General features: G+C 37.3%; 1 protein-coding gene across 5 annotated transcripts in view; it reads right to left on the reverse strand.

Moving 5' to 3' along the window:
- The window catches only part of ARHGEF12 (Rho guanine nucleotide exchange factor 12), a 170,830-nt gene that overhangs the window by 71,863 nt on the left and 76,499 nt on the right, over nt 1-22,468 (reverse strand). For 2 of the 5 annotated variants that reach the window (XM_020891397.2, XM_020891395.2), the window contains exons 2-4: nt 15,444-15,467; nt 13,718-13,803; nt 12,064-12,120 (exon numbers count right to left, since the gene is read on the reverse strand). Coding sequence is in view for 2 of the 5 variants with exons in the window: in XM_020891395.2 (XP_020747054.2) it covers nt 12,064-12,120; nt 13,718-13,803; nt 15,444-15,467 (167 nt within the window). In the remaining 3 variants the exon portion in view is untranslated. The remainder of the gene's footprint in view (nt 1-12,063; nt 12,121-13,717; nt 13,804-15,443; nt 15,468-22,468) is intronic. The other 3 variants (XM_070473473.1, XM_070473472.1, XM_020891396.2) reach the window with 2 other exon arrangements.

Raw genomic sequence — 22,468 nt, forward strand, 5'->3', positions numbered from 1 at the left:
ACAGTGAGAGTGAGCATCCTTGCCTTGTTTTTGAATTTAGCAGGAAGGCTTTCAATTTCTCACCATTGAGTTTTATTGTGTGTTTCTCTTAAGTGGCCTTTACTATGTTGAGACATATTCCCACTATACTCACTTTGATAGGAGTTTTTTATCATGAATGGATGTTGCTTTTGGCAAATATTTTTTCTGCATCTATTGAGATGATCATGTGATTTTTGTCTCTCCTTTTGTTAATGTGGTGTATCACATGCATTTGTGTACATTGAACCATTCCTGTGACCCTAGAATAAATAATATGATCCTGTTTGTGTATTGTTTAGCTTTAATTTGTTTAAATATTTTGTATTTACATTCATTTATTTTGCATCTATATTCATCAAAGATGTTGGCATGTAATTTTTTACATATTGTCTTTGGTTTTTGTATCAGGGTAATGAAGGAGATGGGAATACCAGACCACCTGACCTGCCTCTTGAAAAACCTGTATGCAGGTCAGGAAGCAACACTTAGAACTGGACATGGAACAACAGACTGGTTCCAAATCGGAAAAGGAGTATGTCAAGGCTGTATGTTGTCATCCTGTTTATCTAACTTATATGCAGAGTACATCATGAGAAACATTGGGCTGGAGGAAGCACAAGCTGGAATCAAGACTGCTAGGAAAAATATCAATAACCTCAGATATGCAGATGACACCACCCTTATGGTAGAAAGTGCAGAAAAACTAAAGAGCCTTTTGATAAAAGTGAAAGAGGAGGGTGAAAAAGTTGGCTGAAAGCTCAAGATTCAGGAAACTAAGATCATGGCATCCGGTCCCATCACTTCATGGCAAACAGATGGGGAAACAGTGGAAACAGTGGCTGACTTTATTTTCCAGGGCTCCAAAATAACTGCAGATGGTGATGACTGTAGCCATGAAATTAAAAGACGCTTACTCCTTGGAAGGAATGTTATGACCAACCTAGATAGCATATTAAAAAGCAGAGACATTACTTTGTCAACAAAAGTCTGTCTAGTCAAGACTATGGTTTTTCCAGTAGTCATGTATGGATGTGAGAGTTGGACTATAAAGAAAGGTGAGCGCCAAAGAATTGATGCTTTTGAACTGTGATGTTGGAGAAGACTCTTCAGAGTCCCTTGGACTGCAAGGAGATCCAACCAGTCCATCCTAAAGGAGATCAGTCCTGGGTGTTCATTGAAAGGACTGATGTTGAAGCTGAAACTCCAATATTTTGGCCACCTGATGCAAAGAGCTGACTCATTTGAAAAGACTCTGGTGCTGGGAAAGATTAAGGGCAAATGGACATGAGTTTGGGTACTCTGGGAGTTGGTGATGGACAGGGAGGCCTGGGGTGCTGCAGTTCATGGGGTCCTGAAGAGTTAGACATGACTGAGCGAATGAACTGAACTGAACTGAATTGTCCGGTTTTCCCAGCACCAACTATTGAAGAGGCTATCTTTGCCCCATTGTATATTCTTGCCTCCTTTGTAAAAAATAAGGTACCCATAGGTGCATGGTTTTAACTCTCTATCTTGTTCCACTGGTCTATGTTTCTGTTTTTGTGCCAGTACCATACTGTCTTGATGACTGTAGCTTTGTAGTATAGTCTGAAGTCAGGAAAGTTGATTCCGTCAGCTCCATTCTTCTTTCTCAAGACTGCTTTGGCTATTCAGGGTCTTTTATGTTTCCATACGAATTGTGAAATTTTTTGTTCAAATTCTGTGAAAAATGCCACTGGTAGTTTGATAGGGATTGCACTCAATCTGTAGATTCCATTAGGTAGTACAGTCATTTTCACAATACTGATTCTTCCTACCTACATGGAATATCTCTCTATCTGTTAACATCATCTTTGATTTCTTTCATCAGTGTCTTTTAATTTTCCATATACAAGTCTTTTGTCTTCTTAGGTAGGTTTATTCCTAGATATTTTATTCTTTTTGTTGCAATGGTGAATGGGATTGATTCCTTAATTTCTCTTTCTGATTTTTCATTGTTAGTCTGTAGGAATGCAAGTGATTTCTGTGTATTGACCTTGTATCCTGTGACTTTGCTGAATTCATTGATTAGCTCTAGTAATTTTCTGATAGTTTCTTCAGGGTTTTCTATGTATAGTATCATGTCATCTGCAAACAGTGAGAGTTTTACTTATTTCCAATCTGGATTACTTTTATCTCTTTTTTTTCTCTAATTGTGGTAGCTAGGACTTCCAAAACTATATTGAATAACAGTGGTGAAAGTGGACACCATTGTCTTATTTCTATCTTAGCAGGAATGCTTTTAGTTTCTCACCACTGAGAATAATGTTTGCTGTGGGCTTATCATATATGGTCTTTACTATGTCTTTTTTTTTTCTTTTTTGGTCTTTACTGTGTTGAGGTAGCTTCCTTCCATGTCCATTTTTTGAAGTGTTTTTATCATAAATGGGTGCTGAATTTTGTCAAAGGCTTTTCTTTTTCTGCATCTATTGAGATAATCATATGGTTTTTACCTTTCAATTTGTTAAGGTGTATATGGTGTATCACATTGATTGATTTGCACGTACTGAAGAATACTTGCCTCCCTGGAATAAATCTGACTTGATGATGGTGTATGAGCTTTTTAATGTGTTGTTGAAGTCTGTTTGCTAGAATTTTGTTGAGGATTTTTGCATCTATGTTCATCAGTGATATTGGCCTATAATTTACTTTTTTTGTGTTGTCTTTGCCTGGTTTGGGGGTTTCTCTGGTGGCTTAGCTGGTAAAGAATCCACCTGTAATGTGGGAGACAGGTTCGATCCCTGGGTTGGGAAGATCCCCTGGAGAAGGAAACAACTACCCACTCCAGTATTCTGGCCTGGAGAATTCCATGGACTGTCCATGGGGTCACAAAGAGTCAGACACAACTGAGCATCTTTTACTTTGCCTGGTTTTTTGGTATTAGGGTGATTGTGGCCTCACAGAGTTTGGAAGTGTTCTTTCATCTGCAGTTTTTGAAAGTTTCAGAAAAATAGGCATTAGGTCTTCTCTAAATGTTTGATAGAATTCCCCTGTAAAGCCATCTGGCCCCAGGGTTTTGTTTTTTGGGGAGTTTTTTGATCACAGTTTCAATTTCAGTGTTTGCAATTAGGTTGTTCATAATTTCTATTTCTTCTTGGTTCAGTCTTGGGAGATTGAACTTTTCTAAGAATCTGTTCATTTCCTCTAGGTTGTCCATTTTATTAGCATATAGTTGCTCACAATATTCTCTTACAATCCTTTGTGTTTCTGTGATGTCTGTTGTAACTTGTTTTTCACTTCTAATTCTGTTGATCTGACTTTTCTCCCTTTTTTTCTTGATGTGTCTGGCTAATGGTTTGTCAATTTTGTTCATCTTCCCAAAGAACCAGGTTTTAGTTTTGTTGATCTTTGGTAACGTTTCATTTCTTTTTCATTTATTTCTGCTCTGATATTTAGGATTTCTTTCCTTCTGCTGACTTTGGGGCTTTTTTCTGTTGTTCTTTTTTTAGCTGCTTTAGATGTAGAATTAGGTTGTCTCTTCGATGTTTTCTTGTTTCCTAAGGTATGGTTGTGTTGCTATGAACTTCCCTCTTAGAACCGCTTTTGATGAGCCCAGAGGTTTTGGGTCACTGTGTTTTCACTGTCATTTGTTTCTAGGAATCTTTTGATTTCCCTTATTTCTTCAGTAACCTCTTTGTTATTTAATAATGTATCGTTTAATCTCCATGAGTTTGTTTTTTGCTGTTTTTTTTCCCCTGTAGTTAATATCTAGTCTCACAGTGTTGTGGTCAGAGAAGATACCTGATATTATTTCAATTTTCTTAAATTAACTGAGGCTTGATCTGTGACCCAAGATGTGGTCTATCCTGGAGAATGTCCCATATGCACTTGAGAAAAAAGTGTATTCTTCTGCATTTGAATGGAAAGTCCTGAAGATATCAATTAGGTCCATTTGGTCTAATGTTTCATTTAAGGTTTGTGTTTCCTTATTGATTCTCTGTCTTGATGATCTGTCCATTGGTGTAAGTGGGGTGTTAAAGTCCCCTACTATTATTGTCAATTTCCCCTTATGCCTGTTAGTGTTTGCCGTATGTATCGACATGCTCCTATGTTGGGTGCATAAATATTTACAATTGTTATGTCTTTTTCTTGGACTAATCCCTTGATCATTATGTAGTATCCTTCTTTGTATCTTATAATATTCTTTAAAGTCTATTTTGTCTGAAATAAGGATTGCCACTTCGGATTTCTTTTGGTTTTCATTCACATGGAATATCTTTGTCCATCCTTTTGCTTTCAGTCTGTGTGTGTCTCTAGGTCTGAAGTGGGTCTCTTGTAGGCAGCATATATATGGGTCTTATTTTTGCATCCATTCAGTCAGTCTGTATCTTTTGGTTGGTGCATTAATCCGTTTACATTTAAGGTGATTAGTGATTAAGGTGATTATGTTCCTACTGGCATTTTCTTGATTGTTTTGGGTATGTTTCTGTAGGTCTTTACTTTCTTGTGTGTTTACTGGCTATGTAAGTCCCTTTAGTATTTGTTGCAAGATTAGTTTGGTGGTGCTAAATTCTCTTAACCTCTGCTTGTCTGTAAAACTTTTGATTTCTCCATCCATTTTGAATGAGATCTTTGCCAAGTATAGTAATCTTGGTTACAGATTTTTCCCTTTCAGTACTTTAAATATATCTTGCCATTCCCTTCTGGCCTGCAGGGTTTCTGCTAAAAGATCTGCTGTTAAACATATGGGTTTTCCCTTGTATGTTACTTGTTGCTTTTCCTTTGCTGCTTTTAATATTCTTTCTTTGTGCTTAATCTCTGTTAGCTTGATTAATATGTGTCTCAATGTGTTTCTCTTTGGGTTTCTCCTATAAGGGACACTCTGTGCTTCTTGGACTTGATATAATTCTTCAAAAATTTTCTCAGTGCCTTTCTTTTTTTCTTCTTCTTCTGGGACTCCTAGAACTTGAATTTTGGTGTGCTTAATATTGTCCTAAAGGTCTCTGAGACTATCCTCAATTCTTCTCATTCTTTTCCATCTATTTGGCTCTTCAGCAGTTATTTCCACCATTCTATCTTGCAGCTCACTTATCCATTCCTCTGCCTCAGTTACTCTATTGGTTCCTTCTAGAGTATTTTTCATTTCAGTAATTGTGTTACTCATCTCTGTTTGCTTCTTCTTCTTTTTTTTCATTTATTTTTATTAGTTGGAGGCTAATTACTTTACAATATTGCAGTGGTTTTTGACACACATTGACATGAATCAGCCATGGATTTACATGTGTTCCCCATCCCGATCCCCCCTCCCACCTCCCTCCCCATCCCATCCCTCTGAGTCTTCCCAGTGCACCAGCTCTGAGCACTTGTCTCATGCATCCAACCTGGGCTGGTGATCTGTTTTACCCTTGATAGTATACTTGTTTCAATGCTGTTCTCGCAGAACATCCCACCCTCGCCTTCTCCCACAGAGTCCCAAAGTCTGTTCTGTACATCTGTGTCTTTTTCTGTTTTGCATATAGGGTTATCATTACATATGTCCTTGGTGATTGTATTAACGGTGTCAAATGTTTCTTGTATTTTCCCCATGTTATTTTCAAGTCTTCAGAGCATCTTTACTATCATTATTCTGATTTCTCTTTCAGGTAGACTGCTTATTTCCTCTTCGTTTATTTGGTCTTTGAGCTTCTATCTTGTTCCTTCATTTGTGCTGTATTTCTGTCTTTTCATCATTTTTTCTAACTTGCTCCACTTGAGGTCAGGCTTTAGGGTTGTATTCCTTCTTCCTTTTGGTTTTTGTCCTTGGAGGGAAAGGTTGGTTGAGTGGTTTGTGCTGATTTCTTTTTAGGGATGACCTGTACCTGTGTTCTTTTTTCCTTCGTGCTTTGTATAATTTCACTTGCTCACAGGGAATCGCATGTGGAGGCCTTGCACTAGACACTTCATATCAGAGTTCCAAGTGGAAATCTGAATTATCCATTTTTTATTGGATCTTTATTGGTTCTAGAAATTATCTGTGCTTAGCGCAATCTCTTTCTTAGTTCAGTTAGCACTTTTATTACAAATTTTTTAAACTCATTAACTGGTAGACTGATCACCTCTGTTTCATTATTTATTATTTCAGGAGAGTTCCTTGCTCTTTTGAGGGTAGTTCCTTTGCCTTACCATTTTACTTAACTCTGTCTCTGAATTTAGGTGAAAGTTATCCACTGTGGTCTTGAGGGATGTTTTTACATTGCAGCATCCCAGTGTAGACTGTTTATGCCTACAGTCTCTGGTGTGAACCCTGAACTTAATGTAGATGCCAGACACACTTTTCCTCAGGATGTGCTAGCCATGATCACCTTGATAGGGGGTGTGCACGCTGGCGCTGGTGGTTGATGTTGGTCCTGGCCTGCACAGGACTTAAGGTGGGATATCCTCTCTGCTCAGAGGTAGGCACTGCTGCCTTGTCAGGGGTGGGGTCCACTCCCAGGATGCTGGAGCAGAATCCCTGGTAGTCAGGCTTGAACTGGCTCTGTTCCTTTTTACGTGTGTTTCTTATTGCCAAGCCAGTACCCACGTACTCCTCACAATGGAGTCCAGGCTTTTCCAGTCTTTCTCTTTGTCCCACTGGTTCACCAAGCAGCCAAGGGGGCTTGTCTCCTCTACAGAGGACCCCAGAACTTTGATTCCCAGCCTGTGGCTCCACCTGCTTACTTCCCAGGGTGAGTGTCCACCCACACTATTTCCCTCTTCTCCTTAGGTCCTTTCTAGGGGCAGAGGTGTCAGCCCAGTGTGTTTCTTCCCATCCTACCCAATTATGTGAGAATTTTTCTTGCAGCCTTGGTTGTATAGTTTTTCTGCCAGTTTTCAGTTTGTTTTCAGTGAGAATTTTTCCACATGTAAATGTATTTCTCATGTGTTTTTAGGGGTAGGTGAACTTCACATCATTTTACTCCACTTCCTTAATCCTCCTGTCCAATGCAACATTTGAAACCAACATAAAAAACTGTTCCTTACTCAAAAGTTAAATACCAAGGACTGAAAGTGAAAAAAAAATTAAGTCTTTATAATGCGTTATCATGGGGAGGGGAGGAAGTCCTTCAGGTATTCTAAAAAAGGTGAAAAAGTACTCTTGAGGTTTCACTACAATACTTTCCTTGAAAAATGCAGCAACTATATTGCCAAATAGAAAATTAATGAAAATGTAGTGTTAAATATGCAAAGCAACATGCTAAACCTTTCAAACTGCATTGACTTCAGGGAAAGCACATTAGTCTTTCTTCACCTTTGATTTTTTTACATGACCAAACTTCTCTAAGTCTCACCTCTTAAGAATTAGCTTCAGGGAAGGGTGTGGAGAAAGACCATGTGCAACCCCATAAAAACAGCTCATTTTTAAACTGCTGCCAGACATACATGTTTTATGAGTTAGACCTTAGATAATCCTTTGATTAAGAAGTTTCTTGATTCTAAATGCACAATGCTGCCAGCAAGAAGGGCCTTAAGTTCCAAATATGCCAATTTCTTTCCTTTAGATTATAACCAACAGTAAGTCTCTTTTCAAAGTTACATTTTCTTCTTCCTTAAAATTTTTCAGAGAAAGGAAGAATTCAATTAAAATGAATCAACACTTTTATTCCATTAATCCTCTTTACTAAAACAATGCATACCAATCTCAACAACCATTCATTCAATGAGTGACTCCAGTGTGTCAGGCATTATGGAAGATGCAAAGATGAATATAAATATGAACAACTTGATATGAAGCAGGATGTTAACAGGATGTCAGACAACAAAAGCAGTTGTTTAAAAACTTAGCAAACTTAGGAAAGCCATATGGAAGAGGTAGTATTTGAACACAGGCCATGAAGGGTGGGGAGAGTTCTAACAAGGAATTATAGGGGATAAACCATTCAAAACAATGGGGATGGCATGAGCCAAGAAAAAGTACCAAGTCATATATGAAGAAATGAAAATTTGGGGGACATTCTGGTTCCTTTAGGTGAAAAGTAGTAGATTAATGGAGAATGATGAGTTGGAAACAAATCATGGCATATCTTAATAACTATTTGTACTTTCCTAAAAAGTGAATGACTAAATCCTTACTTCAGTGATACCAATCTGATTGAATATAGAAAAATGAAAAGGAAGTGAATCAATGTGAAATCAACATGAAAGAAACTTATGAGTCTATTAGAAAAGTCTAATGACAATGAAAAACTGCAAAGATGAAACCATGGAGTAAGGGGTGAAAAATAATGTGATGGTAGAACCAATGAAATGTGGCAAACAGTTGACAATAGAGGGCAAGAGAAAGGAAGAAGTCAAAAGTAAATTTAAAACTGACTGCTAATAAAAGAAACAGGGAAATCAATTTCCAGTCATAGTCAACACTGATAAATCCCAGACTGGTCATTTGGATTTGAAGGATAGAATGGAGTATGCAGCGAACTGTTACAAATATGAGACTGGAAACAGAAAAAGATCAGGGACAAACTTGGGTTATGCCTAAATTTAGAAGAAGGAAAAATAAATACAGAAAAGACAAAACCAATATAAAGAGAAAAGAAAAGGGTAGATGTAATATTATATACACCAAAGATAGGGTATCATCACTGCCTAATGTCTCAAGGGGAAGGTGAGAACTGAGAAAACGTTTATAAATTTTCAAGTTAGATTATTTTGATTCATCTCCCAGAGAGTATGTGTTCAGCAGTCAGATCTTCAGTTAGGAAGTGAGTGAATTATGAGGACACAGACGTTCATGTTGTAGAAAGCTCTTTGCAAAGCTGAAGAAAAAACTGAGAGAATGATAACTTGGTGGGAGTAAAAATCAAACCAAGAACTTCTCATTTTACAGATATGAGAAGTCAGGAAAAAAAATATGAATTTTAAAAAATGCACTCTAAATATCTCAATCAGGATATTTTTAGTAGTAACTATTTGCTTCTGTTATGGAGTAAATGTTTGTGTCACGCCCACAAAATTCATATGCTGAGTCCTAACCCTCAACATGATAGTATCTGGAGATGAATGAGTCCTCTGAGGAGGAATTAGGGTTAGGTAAGATCATTAAGAGTGAGGCTCTCAGGCTGGGATTAGTATTCTTATGAGATACCAAAGAGCTTGTCCTCTCTTTCCCCTTCTATATATGCTTGCACCAAGGAAAACACCACTCAAGCACGAAGCAAGATGGCGACCACCTTTAAACCAGGAGAAGAGTTCTCACCAGGACCTGACTAACGCTGGCAGCCGCTGGAGGCCTGATCTCACATTTTTAGTCTCCAAAACTGAGAAAATAAAACTCTTGTTTAAGTCTCTAGTGTTTTGCTATAGAAGTCCCAGCAGACTAACACAGATTCAAAAAGACATAGCTTATTTTCTTATACATAATACCATCAGCTGGGATCTTTTCAGGACACCAAAGCAGAAATTAGGGAGTAGTTGTAGTCTAACTCAAAATTCCCTTGCTATATCTCTCACATTCCTCAAACAACACAAAATTTCTCCATTACAGTAAGGAAAACATGAAATTAAATATCATTAAAACTGCAGATCAGAAAATATATCTGTATATGGTCAAAAGACTCCAAAATGTTCTGAGCAGAAAATAAGGGGAAAAGGAACAAATATTGACCTACTGTACTGGGAGGAAGCTTAACAAAGAAGTGAATACAAAACAAACATTTGATTTCCTCTTAAAATGAGCAAAGTAAATCCATCTCACAAAATGGCTCTAAAAATGGCTAGGAAAATTTAAAATAAATAATTTGTAAGTGAATGACGAGTATCTGTGTGACGTATCCAGCCAACAAATTTTACCCCAAGAGAAGATAATCTCAAAAGTTAAAAGTGGGCTCGTTAAGAGATCCTCAGTTTAGTTCAGTCGCTCAGTTGTGTCTGACTCTTTGTGACCCCATGGAGTGCGGCACATCAGGGCTCCCTGTCCATCACCAACTCCCGGAGTTTATTCAAAGTCATGTCCATTGTGTCAGTGATGCCATCCAACCATCTCATCCTCTGTCGTCCCCTTCTCCTTCTGCCTTCAATCTTTCCCAGCATCAGGGTCTTTTCAAACGAGTCAGTTCTTTGTATCAGGTGGCCAAAGTATTGAAGTTTTCAGTTTCAGCATCAGTCCTTCCAATGAATACTCAGGACTGATTTCCTTCAGGATGGACTGGTTGGATCTCCTTGCTTAAGAGAGCCTACACTAAAGTAATGTCATCAGTTGCTATGATTCTACTCAAGTAATACTCCAGTATTTCTAAACTTTCCAAAACTCTCCAGAGACTCCTTTTCACCCATGCTAACTGCACACAGTCTGAAGAAGTCTATTCACACTGGTGATAAAATATTTGTAATGTCAACGAGATTTAAGTTAGCATGCTAACTCTGTTCTGATCAAGTCATCCCTCTTGAAAATGCTTTTTGAGAACTCATGGCTTAGTTCCTTCCAAAAAAGGTATTTCAAGGGTTCTCAAGAAACAAACACAAAGAAGCCACACCTTAGTTCCCCATTACCACTTAAAATGTTTCTGTTACTACCAAGTCAATGGCATGTCTGAACTACTGTTAGTATTCCTATCACTGGTAAGAAAAATGTTAGTATACTATTTATAGTCATGGATTCCTAAATTGTTAGTATCATCCAAAGCAAACAACATACATACCACAGATCTAGGAAAATGAGGGGGAGATGAAATTACAACATTGCAAAGGTTACTGGAAAAGAATGGTGCTATAAAGAGAGTGTTCACATTCCTAAGGAGAGAATAAACCATAGGAAGCTCTTTATATAGAACAGAAAGACAGAGTCTCAAGAAATTATGAGGAGCCAAATACTTTGGAAGGAAGAAAAAAACATGCCATATGGCATGGTACACATTTCCTGTTGAACTACTGTAAAAGGTTTAAACGTCACAGAAAAAGTACTGGTCACATAAACCCAAGCAAAGAACTATAGGTATGTATCTAACACAGAAGCATTAACTGATTTATAACCAAACACAGACCTCATAATACTAAACAGTATCTGACAGTGTGTGTTCAAGTGTCTTAAAAGAGAAAGGGGGCATTTTTACATATTTTTTCCTTTCATGTATTAATCAAGCTAGGAAACAGCTGCACCTGGAGAAACTTCTACTTGATAGATTTTGGCTCTACCGAAGAAGACCTGGTTTTTCTCTGAGGCCAAATTTGGAATCTTCTTAAAAAAGAAAAACTTATTAGTCTTTCAGAGATTATTTTAAAAGTCTACGTTCCAGGCAGTGCTTCTCTTATTCACTTTTCTCAAAACACTAATTAGATGCCAAAACAAGAAAAGAGGGCAGGTAAAACTATGCAAAGGAAAAGGAAAAATATGTCTGAACTACACAAACAGGGTTTATGTTATCTTTGGAAGACAGAACACAGCCTGGAAATATTAGTGTTTCAATCATCTGCTGCAAGACTTGACCATTCAGGTTAAACCTGCTCTTTGTTGAGATTATTTTTTAGAGGTGCCATTTTGAAATTTTCTCATTCAGAATAAGCTTTGGGGAAACTTATGAAAGGCAGAGACATTCTTCATCTACAAAAATAAAACATTTAAGTTATTTTTGCTGTTGCAGATAAATTATACAAGAACAGCACTTCCAGATGATGAGGCAATTAAAAAGAAACAAACAATAAAAAATAAAATAAAAATTCTGAATAGCTGCTAACACATCTAAACTACACTGGGACTAAACTGAGAGGAAAAGACTGGTAGGAATGATGAAATTCTCCATGATCCAAACTCTGCAAATGGGACATGGGAAGAAAATGCCAAGAATTCAAAGCTCGTCCATGTTATTTGGAGAAACTCGACCCAAACATCTTAAGAGATCACCTTCCTAACATAAGATGAAAGAGAATATGTACCTGTTCTTCCTCTATAATGTTAGTTTCTAGCAATCTTAAGCTTCCACATCACAGCCACATTAAAACCCCAGGCTCCCTTTCCCTGCAGGAGATCATGCCATGCAGAGCAGACACAAGAAGACTGCAGTTAAAAAAAAAAAAAATCAAACAGCATGAAGCAAGCTCCAAAGGTGCAAGGCTGAATTGGCTACATTAGCTTACCATATATCTCGGATCTACTCTCCTCTGAACTAGACTTTGTCTTCTTGGAGGAGCTATCTGCACAAGAGCGGGAGAAAAGGAGAGAGATATAGAAAATATGGAGACCAAATGTAAGGGGGAAAATTCATGGGGGGAAAAAAAAAGAATGAATCATGATCAAGTTAAATCGTGCAAACACAAAAGTATGAACATCACAGGTGACAGCCCTTAGAATAGTCACGAACAGCACAGGTAGGTAATGACATTTTAGATTTGTTGAAGAAAAGACAGTGCAATAAAAATATGTTCAAACAAAACAACACATGAGAATTCTACAAAATATATCATCTGACAATTGTAGAGATGACAAAAGCACTAAAAGCTGTAATGATCTCATTGTGAAACACTGGGTACCACCTTGCTAATCTGTCTTTGGAGATGGGCACATCACAGATGAACAATACAGAGTAAGTCAATCTAACAAGACTTTAATGGCTTCGATGAGTATAGGACAGAAACTCTGTGACCCTAGTTATCAAGACAAAACTAATCAATAAATGAAAGCCTTGGAGTCCTATGACATCATAATTAGGTGTCAGAAACAAAGAATTATTTCTTAATAGAGATCCAGAAGTTACATATTACATACTCCTACCACCAAAGCCTCCTAAATTGATGACTGGGATTTCATTTTTAACCTACCACCCAAGGTTCAGTAGCTGTTCACTTCCCATTCTTTCCTTACTAGGTAATATTTATATTTTTCAAAGTGCACTAGCGGTTTATACTAAACTATGTAACATCTTGGATACAAAAAAAAGCCACTCTATAAAAATGTTATTTCTAAGTGAAAATATCTAAAACTAGATACATTATATTTATGTATCTGAGACCTTAGTATTTACTTACTTCATCTTTTGTCATAGGAACAACTAAGTGAATAAAACAGCATATGCACAAGAATAAGTTTCAAATGACAAAAGCAAATTTATCAAGTAATTTTTATAAATTAAGTACTGAGTGAGTTTACAAGGGGAAACCAAAGCCTATATATTACAAGAGGGGTTCAACCTATATACAAAATTAAGAATATAAACAGTCAGAAGTACATTAGCATGAAAATTCTAGGAAATATCAATACTACTGAAGTTGAAAGACAGCTCTGAGTTTAGAATACTTTTTGAAGAAAAAGGGACTTCTATTCACCTACTTACTCTAAAGTGAGACAATCATTAATTTTGAGTTATTTTATCTAATTCTCCAATTTACTGTGATCACATCTGAATTTTTAATTGACTACAGAATATGTAGTTGTTATAGCCTTGATTACAGTTTTGGTTTTATAAACATACTACTGTTCATACCTTGCTATGAAGTCCTTGGTCTGACCAAAATTTCCAATTAGGATACAACTATCTCTATTATCATTATTATTTTAAAATATAACAGTCTGCAATGATTATTTCATAGTAGAATCCATAGTGTTGAAAGTTAAAAATGCCTGTATTCCTTCTGAGTGCAAAGGTTTCATATCATGTAGTTGAAGAGGAAGGAGAGTCTTAAATAGATCAAACAGCTTTTTATTCCTGGGTGTTTCAGGCAGTTATGTAGCTTAAGGTGTATTATTCGAAACTTCACCAGTCTCAGTATTCTTTGGCAGAACAAAGTGTGTTACCTGTGGGGTCAAAATCATGTGATGTACTGCGCTCAACTTTCTGCTTCTTATCTGTTGGTGACTCTCGGTTCAAAATACTTCCATGCCTAAGTTAAATAAAAGCAATTAAATATTTACTACAAAAAAAAATCACTGTAACAAAAACAATTAAAAAACCCCAAGTGCGTCTTACAAAGAGAAACCAATAAATGAGTTTACCTTACATAGTCTCATAAACCTAATTCATATTTTTCAAGACGTTTTAAAATTCAGTCTGTGCTATGTTTAATACAGAGTCTATTTAGCGGGTTACAAAAAGTGCTTTAAAATACTGAGCAGTATTTACCAATAAGGGCTTCCCTGGTAGCTCAGCTGGTGAAGAATCCGCCTGCAACGCAGGAGACCCCAGTTCGACTCCTGGGTAGGGAAGATTCCCTGGAGAAGGGACAGGCTACCCATTCCACTATTCTTGAGCTTGCCTGGTGGCTCAATCAGTAAAGAATCTGCCTGCAATGTGCGAGACCTAGGTTCGATCCCTGGGTTGGGAAGATCCCCTGGAAGAAGGTATGGCAACCCACTCTAGTAATCTCGCCTGGAGAATCCCATGGACAGAGGAGCCTGGCAGGCAACAGTTCATGGGGTCACAAAGAGTTGGACAAGATTGTGTGACTAAGCACAAGACAGCATTTAGTAATAAAGTGTATTTTATTCTGAGAAACAACTGCTTAAAATCTCTTAGTGGTTTTCACAGGCTGATCACTATTATTCAAATGTAACAGATAATAAAACAGTACTGAAAAGTAATTAAACACAGTCCCCAACCCTGTGTTTACTATGGTCAGGTTCAAAAATACTGTGTAAATACAGCACGGATGAGAACAGTTAAAAGAAAAAAATAATCTTAGGCAAGGCTCTTTTAAAGCCTGCCTACAGCTGGTGCCACAGACATATTTTTTGCAAGTCCCAGATGAAATTAGAATTATTGTTTTTCCTATGCCCTACCATATTACACTTGATCAGATAATGGCTGGGCAGCAAATAAGACCACTACTGTAACACACACATTACTAATTAACTGAAATGTCAAGATGAGCATTGGTATCTTGGACTATGCCATCACTAAAAAATGATAAAAGTATCATAGTAATTAGGAATGACACACTATCTACACTTTAAATAATATTTATGACAATTAAGACAAGAGAGAAAAGAGATGCTGAAGAACAAGTACTCAGGGAGAGGCATTTAACCCCAGAAAATGAATAAATATGAAGATATAGATACAGACACAGAAATATTTGGACATTTTGGATTTTTTCCTTTACTTTCTTAGGGTAACTAACTGATTCAGTTTGCCAAAGTTCATTAACTAAAGGCAGTTACAGTCAACCAAGTTATAAAACACATCAAAACTGGCAATCCATTTACACTCCCCAAGCTACTCACAACTTAAAACAGGCACAAAAGATTTCGAAATTAAATCTCTTCATAGGGAGTGACCTTAAGTACTGACTTGAACAAACTTTTAAAATGCTTATATTAAAAACATTAGAAATGTTATCAAAATAATGCCATCTTCCAGAAAAAATATGCAACACCTGTTATATTTCAAACTTGTAAAACATTCTGAAATTTTAAACTACTTAAATCCACATTTTCTAAAACCACGAAAATGCGCCATAATTTCAAAGGAACACTTCTAAGTAACACTGAACCTAAACATATGAAGTGCAACTGAACAACTTACCTTATAGGTTTTTTGAGGGGAAACCTGAAACAAAGAAAAAACAAAAAGAACAGATGTAGTTATTTCACTTTTAAGATTAAGTTTATTCATTCTATAAAACCAGAATAAGGGATTTAAATCTTGTACTAACTTTTCCAAGGCAAGATTCAACAAACAAGTGGAACTGGATACATTTTTTAATGTCCTAACTACTTTGTTAAGTCTTAAATTGCAGGTGCATTTACCATCAGCTGTCCCTGAGTATGGGTTCTCTTTTTAAAAATCCAAATAATAATAGCAATAGCTACATTTATTGAGGGCTTAGTAGATGCTAAGCACTATTCTAAACTGTTCACATATATTATTTTTTAATTCTAAAAATATCTATGAAGATATTATTTCCATTTTACAGACTTAAAAAATGGAAACTAGAAAAATGTCACCATTATAAATATTATAATATAAATATTATATTTACTTTTCCTAGCAAGAAAGTTCCTTCTTCACCTTTCCCCATCCAAAATACCTGGGTGCTGATTACTGCTCTACTGGTCTGCGTCTAACCTTTGATCATGATCAAATCAAGATCTTCAATTATTTATGTTTAACATAAATATTTCCCATTCAATTATTTCTGTAATAACAGAAATCTAGGAAAAACTACCACTGAAGTACTATCAGTTACTAAAAACAAGTTCCAAAAGTAGAAGACAAAGGGTACTTTAACATTTTTTTCAGTTCTGTAAGCAAAAAGAGCTACAGCCTTTCCTCCTGGTTAAAAGAATATTTCTGGAGGCTTCCTGATAAGAATTTGACGCTATACATAAACACTAACCTAAGTCGAAAGGAATGTTCTCAAACTTCCATTCTTCTTTTCATTTCTGTCATTTCTATAATTATTTCAAACTATAATATTTTGTGTAAAGATTACTTAGTCTAGGTAATAAGAACAGGGTTTATTAAGAACATCAGCAATTTTTTTTAAGACTATTAGTAAGGGTTGTTGTTTAGTTGCTAAGTTGTGTCCGACTCTTTTTGTGACTCCATGCACTGTAGCCCACCAGGCTCCTCTGTTCATGGGATTTCCCAGGCAATAACACTGGAATGGGTTGCCATTTCCTTCTCCAGGGGATCTTCCCCACCCAGGGATAGAACTCGTGTCTCCTGCATTGCAGGCAGATTCTTTACCACTGAGCCACCAGGGAAGCACATTAGTAAGGGAAGGAAGAAATAAACATAAAACAATGATACTTGACTATTTTATTTGGCATGAAGGTAGTTTAGCTTAAAAAGAAAACTTAGTCTAAATATAACTTTCATTATAATTTCCTTTAATTCCCATATAAATTAAAATTGATCCAAAGAAAAAGAGAATCTAAAAACTTCCCTAACAAGTAACAGAATATTAACTTACAACCCAGGTAGGCATGACAAGAAATAGAGGTTCTGGACTAAGACAGAGGACACTGCTCTAAAGAATATATTGATCACAAAAGATTATAAAACCTTCAGAAATAAGAGTTCCTAAGTAGTCCATCCTTACTTGCTGGAGGAGGTGGGAGGGAATGGGATTTAAATTTAAAGAATTACAAAAGCCATCACAATATTGTAAAGTAATTATCCTCCAATTAAAATTAATTAAAAAAAAAAGATGAACATAAAAGTTGGCAGTAAAGAATTCCCAACTGAATTTCTGCAAAGGATAATACCTGCAGTTAGCAACCTTAGCCACTTGGCCTGACAACCATTATATTAAAAACTCCTATCCCAGAACAATGCTGCTTGCGTCAGAAACTGCATCATCCAGGGAGATTCTGGTAAAGAAACCGGAAGTTCCCAGACTATTGATTGTAAACCAGTTTCCTGAGCTATTTTCTCTTACAAGGGAATGGAAAGGAAAGGAAAGAGGACAAAAATGAAATAAGAAGGGCTACATCACAGTATAACTTCCTTATTGCAACTGACTTATCACAGTCCCCAAGTACAAAGAAATTTCTCAAAAAAAATCTTTACATCACAATACTTTTTCTCTAATCACCAGAGATTAGTGGAATTTTAAAATTCCACTTTAAAATATGTGGTGAAACAAACAAATATACATGTACATATGCATGTGATGTTGCATATGCATGTAAGTAACAAAGTCAAGGGCCTTCTTCCATCAGCTCCAGCTAAGACCATCACCAACAGAATCCCATGGTTTTGTAAAATCACTACCGCCTCCTGGATATTGACATGGAGATGTAATGAGACAGCTAGAAGCAGAAAGCTAGAACCCCAAAGAAAAACTTGGGGCTAGAGTTGTAGATTTGTGTCACCAACCTACTGATGGTCACTGAATTTAAAACAGCACATAAAGAGAAAACACCAAGGATCAAATCCTGGGGAAAAGAAACCTAGTTTCTGAACAACTGAGAAAGGATGTGAGAGCTGATGAAGGAGATAAAGAAGATAAATCACAATAGAGAAAGGGCTGTCCTAGGGAACAACAAAGAAGAGATACTACTACTAAATGCTACAGAAAGGGAGACTAAAGGCTGAGAAATGGCCATATTCTAAGCAACATAGTAACCCAACACTAGGCTGATAAAACAATTCTGGTGTACAAAAATCCCATATTTCCAAGTCCCTGTCCATTGTGTAGTCCAATCATAAAATTGTGAAAATCCCCTCTGGTTAGATATTTAAGTAGAAACAGCTGTGTCTGAATGCTGACATAACATTAGATGTGGCTAGTTAATCAAATGTGTCTGGATTTTGAAAATATCCTGTTGATGACTTGGACATTTAGCCAACAATGAATATGTTTGTGTGTATTTATATACGTGTATATGTATTTTGCTAGATATAGGACAAAGTCAAAATGCCAATATGAAGAACCATAATAGATAAACGAAAGGGTTACCAGGAGTTTGAGCCACTGGGATAAAGGTGCCTTGGTTGTTGTTCAGTCCCTAAGTCGTGTCCGAGTTTTTGCGACCCCAGGGACTGCAGCTTCCCAGGTGACTCTGGAAAAAGGATCCGCCTGCAATGTAGGAGACACAGGCAGACACGAGTTTGATTTCCAGGTCGGGAAGATCCCCTGGAGAAGGGCATGGCAATTCGCTCCAGTATTCTTGCCTGAAAAATCCCATGGACATCTGGAGGGCTACAGCTGATGGAGTCGCAAAGAGTTGGATACGACTGAAGTGATTTAGCATGCATGCACGCATGGACTGCAGCATGCTAAATCAGGCTTCCCTGTCCTTCATCAACTCCCGGAGTTTGCTCAAACTCATGTCTATTGAGTTGGTGATGCCATCTAACTATCTCATCCTCTGTCGTCTAAGCATACTAAGCACACCTGCATGCCAAAAATCCTAACCAAGGGCCTTAAATGTCACAACACATTGACTCACTTGACTCAGGATGCCTTTTCTTTGTTAGTTCTGAGCTCTAGTATTAAACCATTAGGTTACAATATACAGAGGCATCCCCCAATTTTTTATTTTCACACTTCTCCCAATATGTTAAATAGTGTAGAGGGAAATGTGATTTGGTAATTAAACAAGCCTAACCTGCAATTAATATATATGTTGGAATAAGACTTTCATTTCTTAGCCAGGTTTAATGATTCTATGATACATATATACACATACACAATATCATAACTATTTTTAAGATTTAAAAACTCAGGGCTTCCCTGGTGGCTCAGTGGTAAAGAATCCACCTGCCAGTGCAGAGGACATGGGTTCGATTCCTGGTCTGAGAAGATCTCACATGCTGTGGAGCAACTCAGCCCATGTGCCACAACTATTGAGCCCGTCCTCTGCAACAGGAGAAGACACTGTGATGAGAAGCCCGTGCACCTCAACAAAGAGTAGCCCCTAATCTCCTCAACTAGAGAAAAGCATCAATGAAGACCCAGTGCAGACAAAAATAAATAAATTTTTTTAAAAAGAGATTTTAAAACCTAAAAGCTTTAAGACCATTACACAGAATTTCTTCTGGATTAAAAAAAAACTGCAAAGAAGTGCCAAAGTGATATGTTACGACATATTTGTTTATAATAAATAGCCTACTGGAAATCATATTTTCCTTTTATTGATTTTGGTGAGAAAAAAGCTAGCCTTTGGATACCACTCCAATGAGAAGCATTCTTAGAGAAGAAATGGGGATATCACAGGCAAACCTTAATTCCTATTCTGTTTCCTCCAAGATATTAGATTTTTATCCCTTGGGTTTAGTTATGATGAGGAATTTGAGAGTCTGGATGGTTCTTAATAATGGATGACCAAAATGAAGGGGAGGAAGTTAAGGAAATTTCAGCTACATTGGAGAGTGGTCAAGCTTTTATTAGCATTCAAACAATGTTAAGTTACTAAATTTAGAATTCTCAAAAATTTCACTATAACATACATTTTGATTTTAGTCATATTAAAATGCAGGAGAAAAATCACTTCAGTGAGTAGAGTTACTAGACAAAGAATTCTGCAAAACAGGTTAACAATTAAGGTAATTCTTAGGCTCAACTCCTCATAAAATGATAATAAACATCAGTGCAAAAAATAGACTATTCCAGCATTGCTACAGTACTGTTGTTGTCCAGTCTCTAAGTCAGGTCCAACTCTTGGCAACCCCATGGACTGCAGCACACCAGGTTTCCTTGTCCTTTACTATCTCCCAGAGCTTGCTCAAACTCATGTCCATTGAGTCAGTGATGCTGCTTAACCATCTCATCCTCTGTTGCCCCCTTCTCCTCCTGCCCTCAATCTCTCCCAGCATCTGGGTCTTTTCCAATGAGTCGGCTATTCGCATCAGGTGGCCAAAGTATTGTTACAGTATAGCCAATGAGAATTACATGTGATCTCAATGCCTTAGGTTCAAGGACTCCTCAGAAAAAAACATAAGGTTCATATTTTGGTTTTACAATGAAAAGGTATTTGAACTTGGGCAAGTTGCTTAACCTCGCTAAGAATCATTTGTAGAACAGTGATAATACTAATACCAAACTCACCACTTTGTTTTGAGAGTAAATCATAAAATGAGAAGCATTAAATAAGAAGCATTGCCTTGCACATATTAAGCATTTAATTACTACTAGCTATTAGGAAGAACTAGTGACAAGTGTCATTCAGGTATGACCAAAATCAAATCCCTTATGATTATACAGTGGTGGTGACAAATAGACTCAATGGATTAGATCTGATAGAGTGCCTGAAGAACTATGGACAGATGTTTGTAACACTGTACAGGAGGCAGTGATCAAAACCATCACCAAGAAAAGGAAATGCAAAAAGGCAACATGGTGGTCTGAGGAGGCCTTACAAATAGCTGAGAAGAAAAGAGAAGAGAAAGGTAAAGGAGAAAAGGAAAGATATACCATATCTGAATGCACAGTTCCAAAGAGCAAGCAGAGACAAGAAAGCCTTTTTCAGTGAACAATGCAACAAAATAGAGGAAAACAACTGAATGGCAAAGACTAGGGATCCCTTATAGAAAATTAGAGATACCAAGGGAACATTTCATGCAAAGATAGGCACAATAAAGGACAGAAATGGTATGGACTTGACAGAAGCAGAAGATATTAAGAAGAGGTGGCAATAATACACAGAAGAACTATACAAAAAAGATATTAATGACTCAGATAACCATGATGGTGTGATCACTCACCTAGAACCAAATACTCTGGAGTGTGAAGTCAAGTGGGCTTTAGGAAGCATCACTATGAACAAAGCTAGTGGAGGTGATGGAATTCCAGCTGAGCTATTTCAAATCCTAAAAGATGATGCTGTGAAAGTGCTGCACTCAATATGCCAGCAAATTAGGAAAACTTCAGCAGTGGCCACAGGACTGCAAAAATGTCAGTTTTCATTCCAATCCCAAGAAGGGCAATGCCAAAGAATGCTCAAACTACCACACAATTGCACTCATTTCAAATGCTAGCAAAGAAATGCTCAAAACCCTTCAAGCTGGACTTCAACAGTCTGTGAATCAAGAACTTGCAAAAATAAAAGCTGAATTTAGAAAAGGCAGAGGAACCAGAGATCAAATTGCCAACATCCATTAGATCATAGAAAAAGCTAGAATATTCCAAAAAAACATCCACTTCAGCTTCATTGACTATGTTAAAGCCTTTGAACTGTGTTCAATTCAGTTCAATTCAGTTCAGTGACTCAGTCGTGTCCTACTCTTTGCGACCCCATGAATGGCAGGACGCCAGTCCTCCCTGTCCATCACCAACTCCCGGAGTTTACTCAAACTCATGTCCATTGAGTCGGTGACACCATCCAACCATCTCATCCTCTGTTGTCCCCTTCTCCTCCTGCCTCCAATCATTCCCAGCATTAGGGTCTTTTCCAATGAGTCAACTCTTTGCATGAGGTGGCCAAAGTGTTGGAGTTTCAGCTTCAGCATCAGTCCTTTCAATGAACACCCAGGACTGATCTCCTTTAGGATGGACTGGTTGGATCTTCTTGCAGTCCAATGGACTCTCAAGTCTTCTTCAACATCACAGTTCAAAAGCATCAATTTTTTGGCGCTCAGCTTTCTTCACCGTTCAACTCTCACATCCATACATACTGGAAAAACCACAGCCTTGACTAGACAGACCTTTGTTAGCAAACTGACTGTGTAGATCACAGCAAACTATAGAAAATTCTTAAAGAGATGAGAATACCAGACCATCTTGTGTTCTGCAAAACCTGTATGCAGGTCAAGAAGCAACAGTTAGATCTGGACACAGAACAATGGACTGGTTCAAAATTGGGCAAGGAGTACCTCAAGGCTGTATATTGTCAACCTTATTTAACTTATACTTAAGTTATATGCAGAAGTGTATCAGTCGCTCAGTCACGTCCAACTCTTGGAAACCCCATGGACTGTAGCCCGTTAGGCTCCTCCATCCATGGGATTGTTCCAGGCAAGAATACTGGAGTCAGTTACCATTTCCTTCTCCAGGGGATCTTCCTGACCGAGGGATCAAACTCAGGTCTCCTGAATTGCAGGTGGATCCTTTACTGTCTGAGCCACTGGGGAATATGCAGAGTATACCACCTGAAATGTTG

Source organism: Odocoileus virginianus, chromosome 10, assembly GCF_023699985.2.
Source record: "Odocoileus virginianus isolate 20LAN1187 ecotype Illinois chromosome 10, Ovbor_1.2, whole genome shotgun sequence".
NCBI classification, from domain to species: Eukaryota; Metazoa; Chordata; class Mammalia; order Artiodactyla; family Cervidae; genus Odocoileus; species Odocoileus virginianus.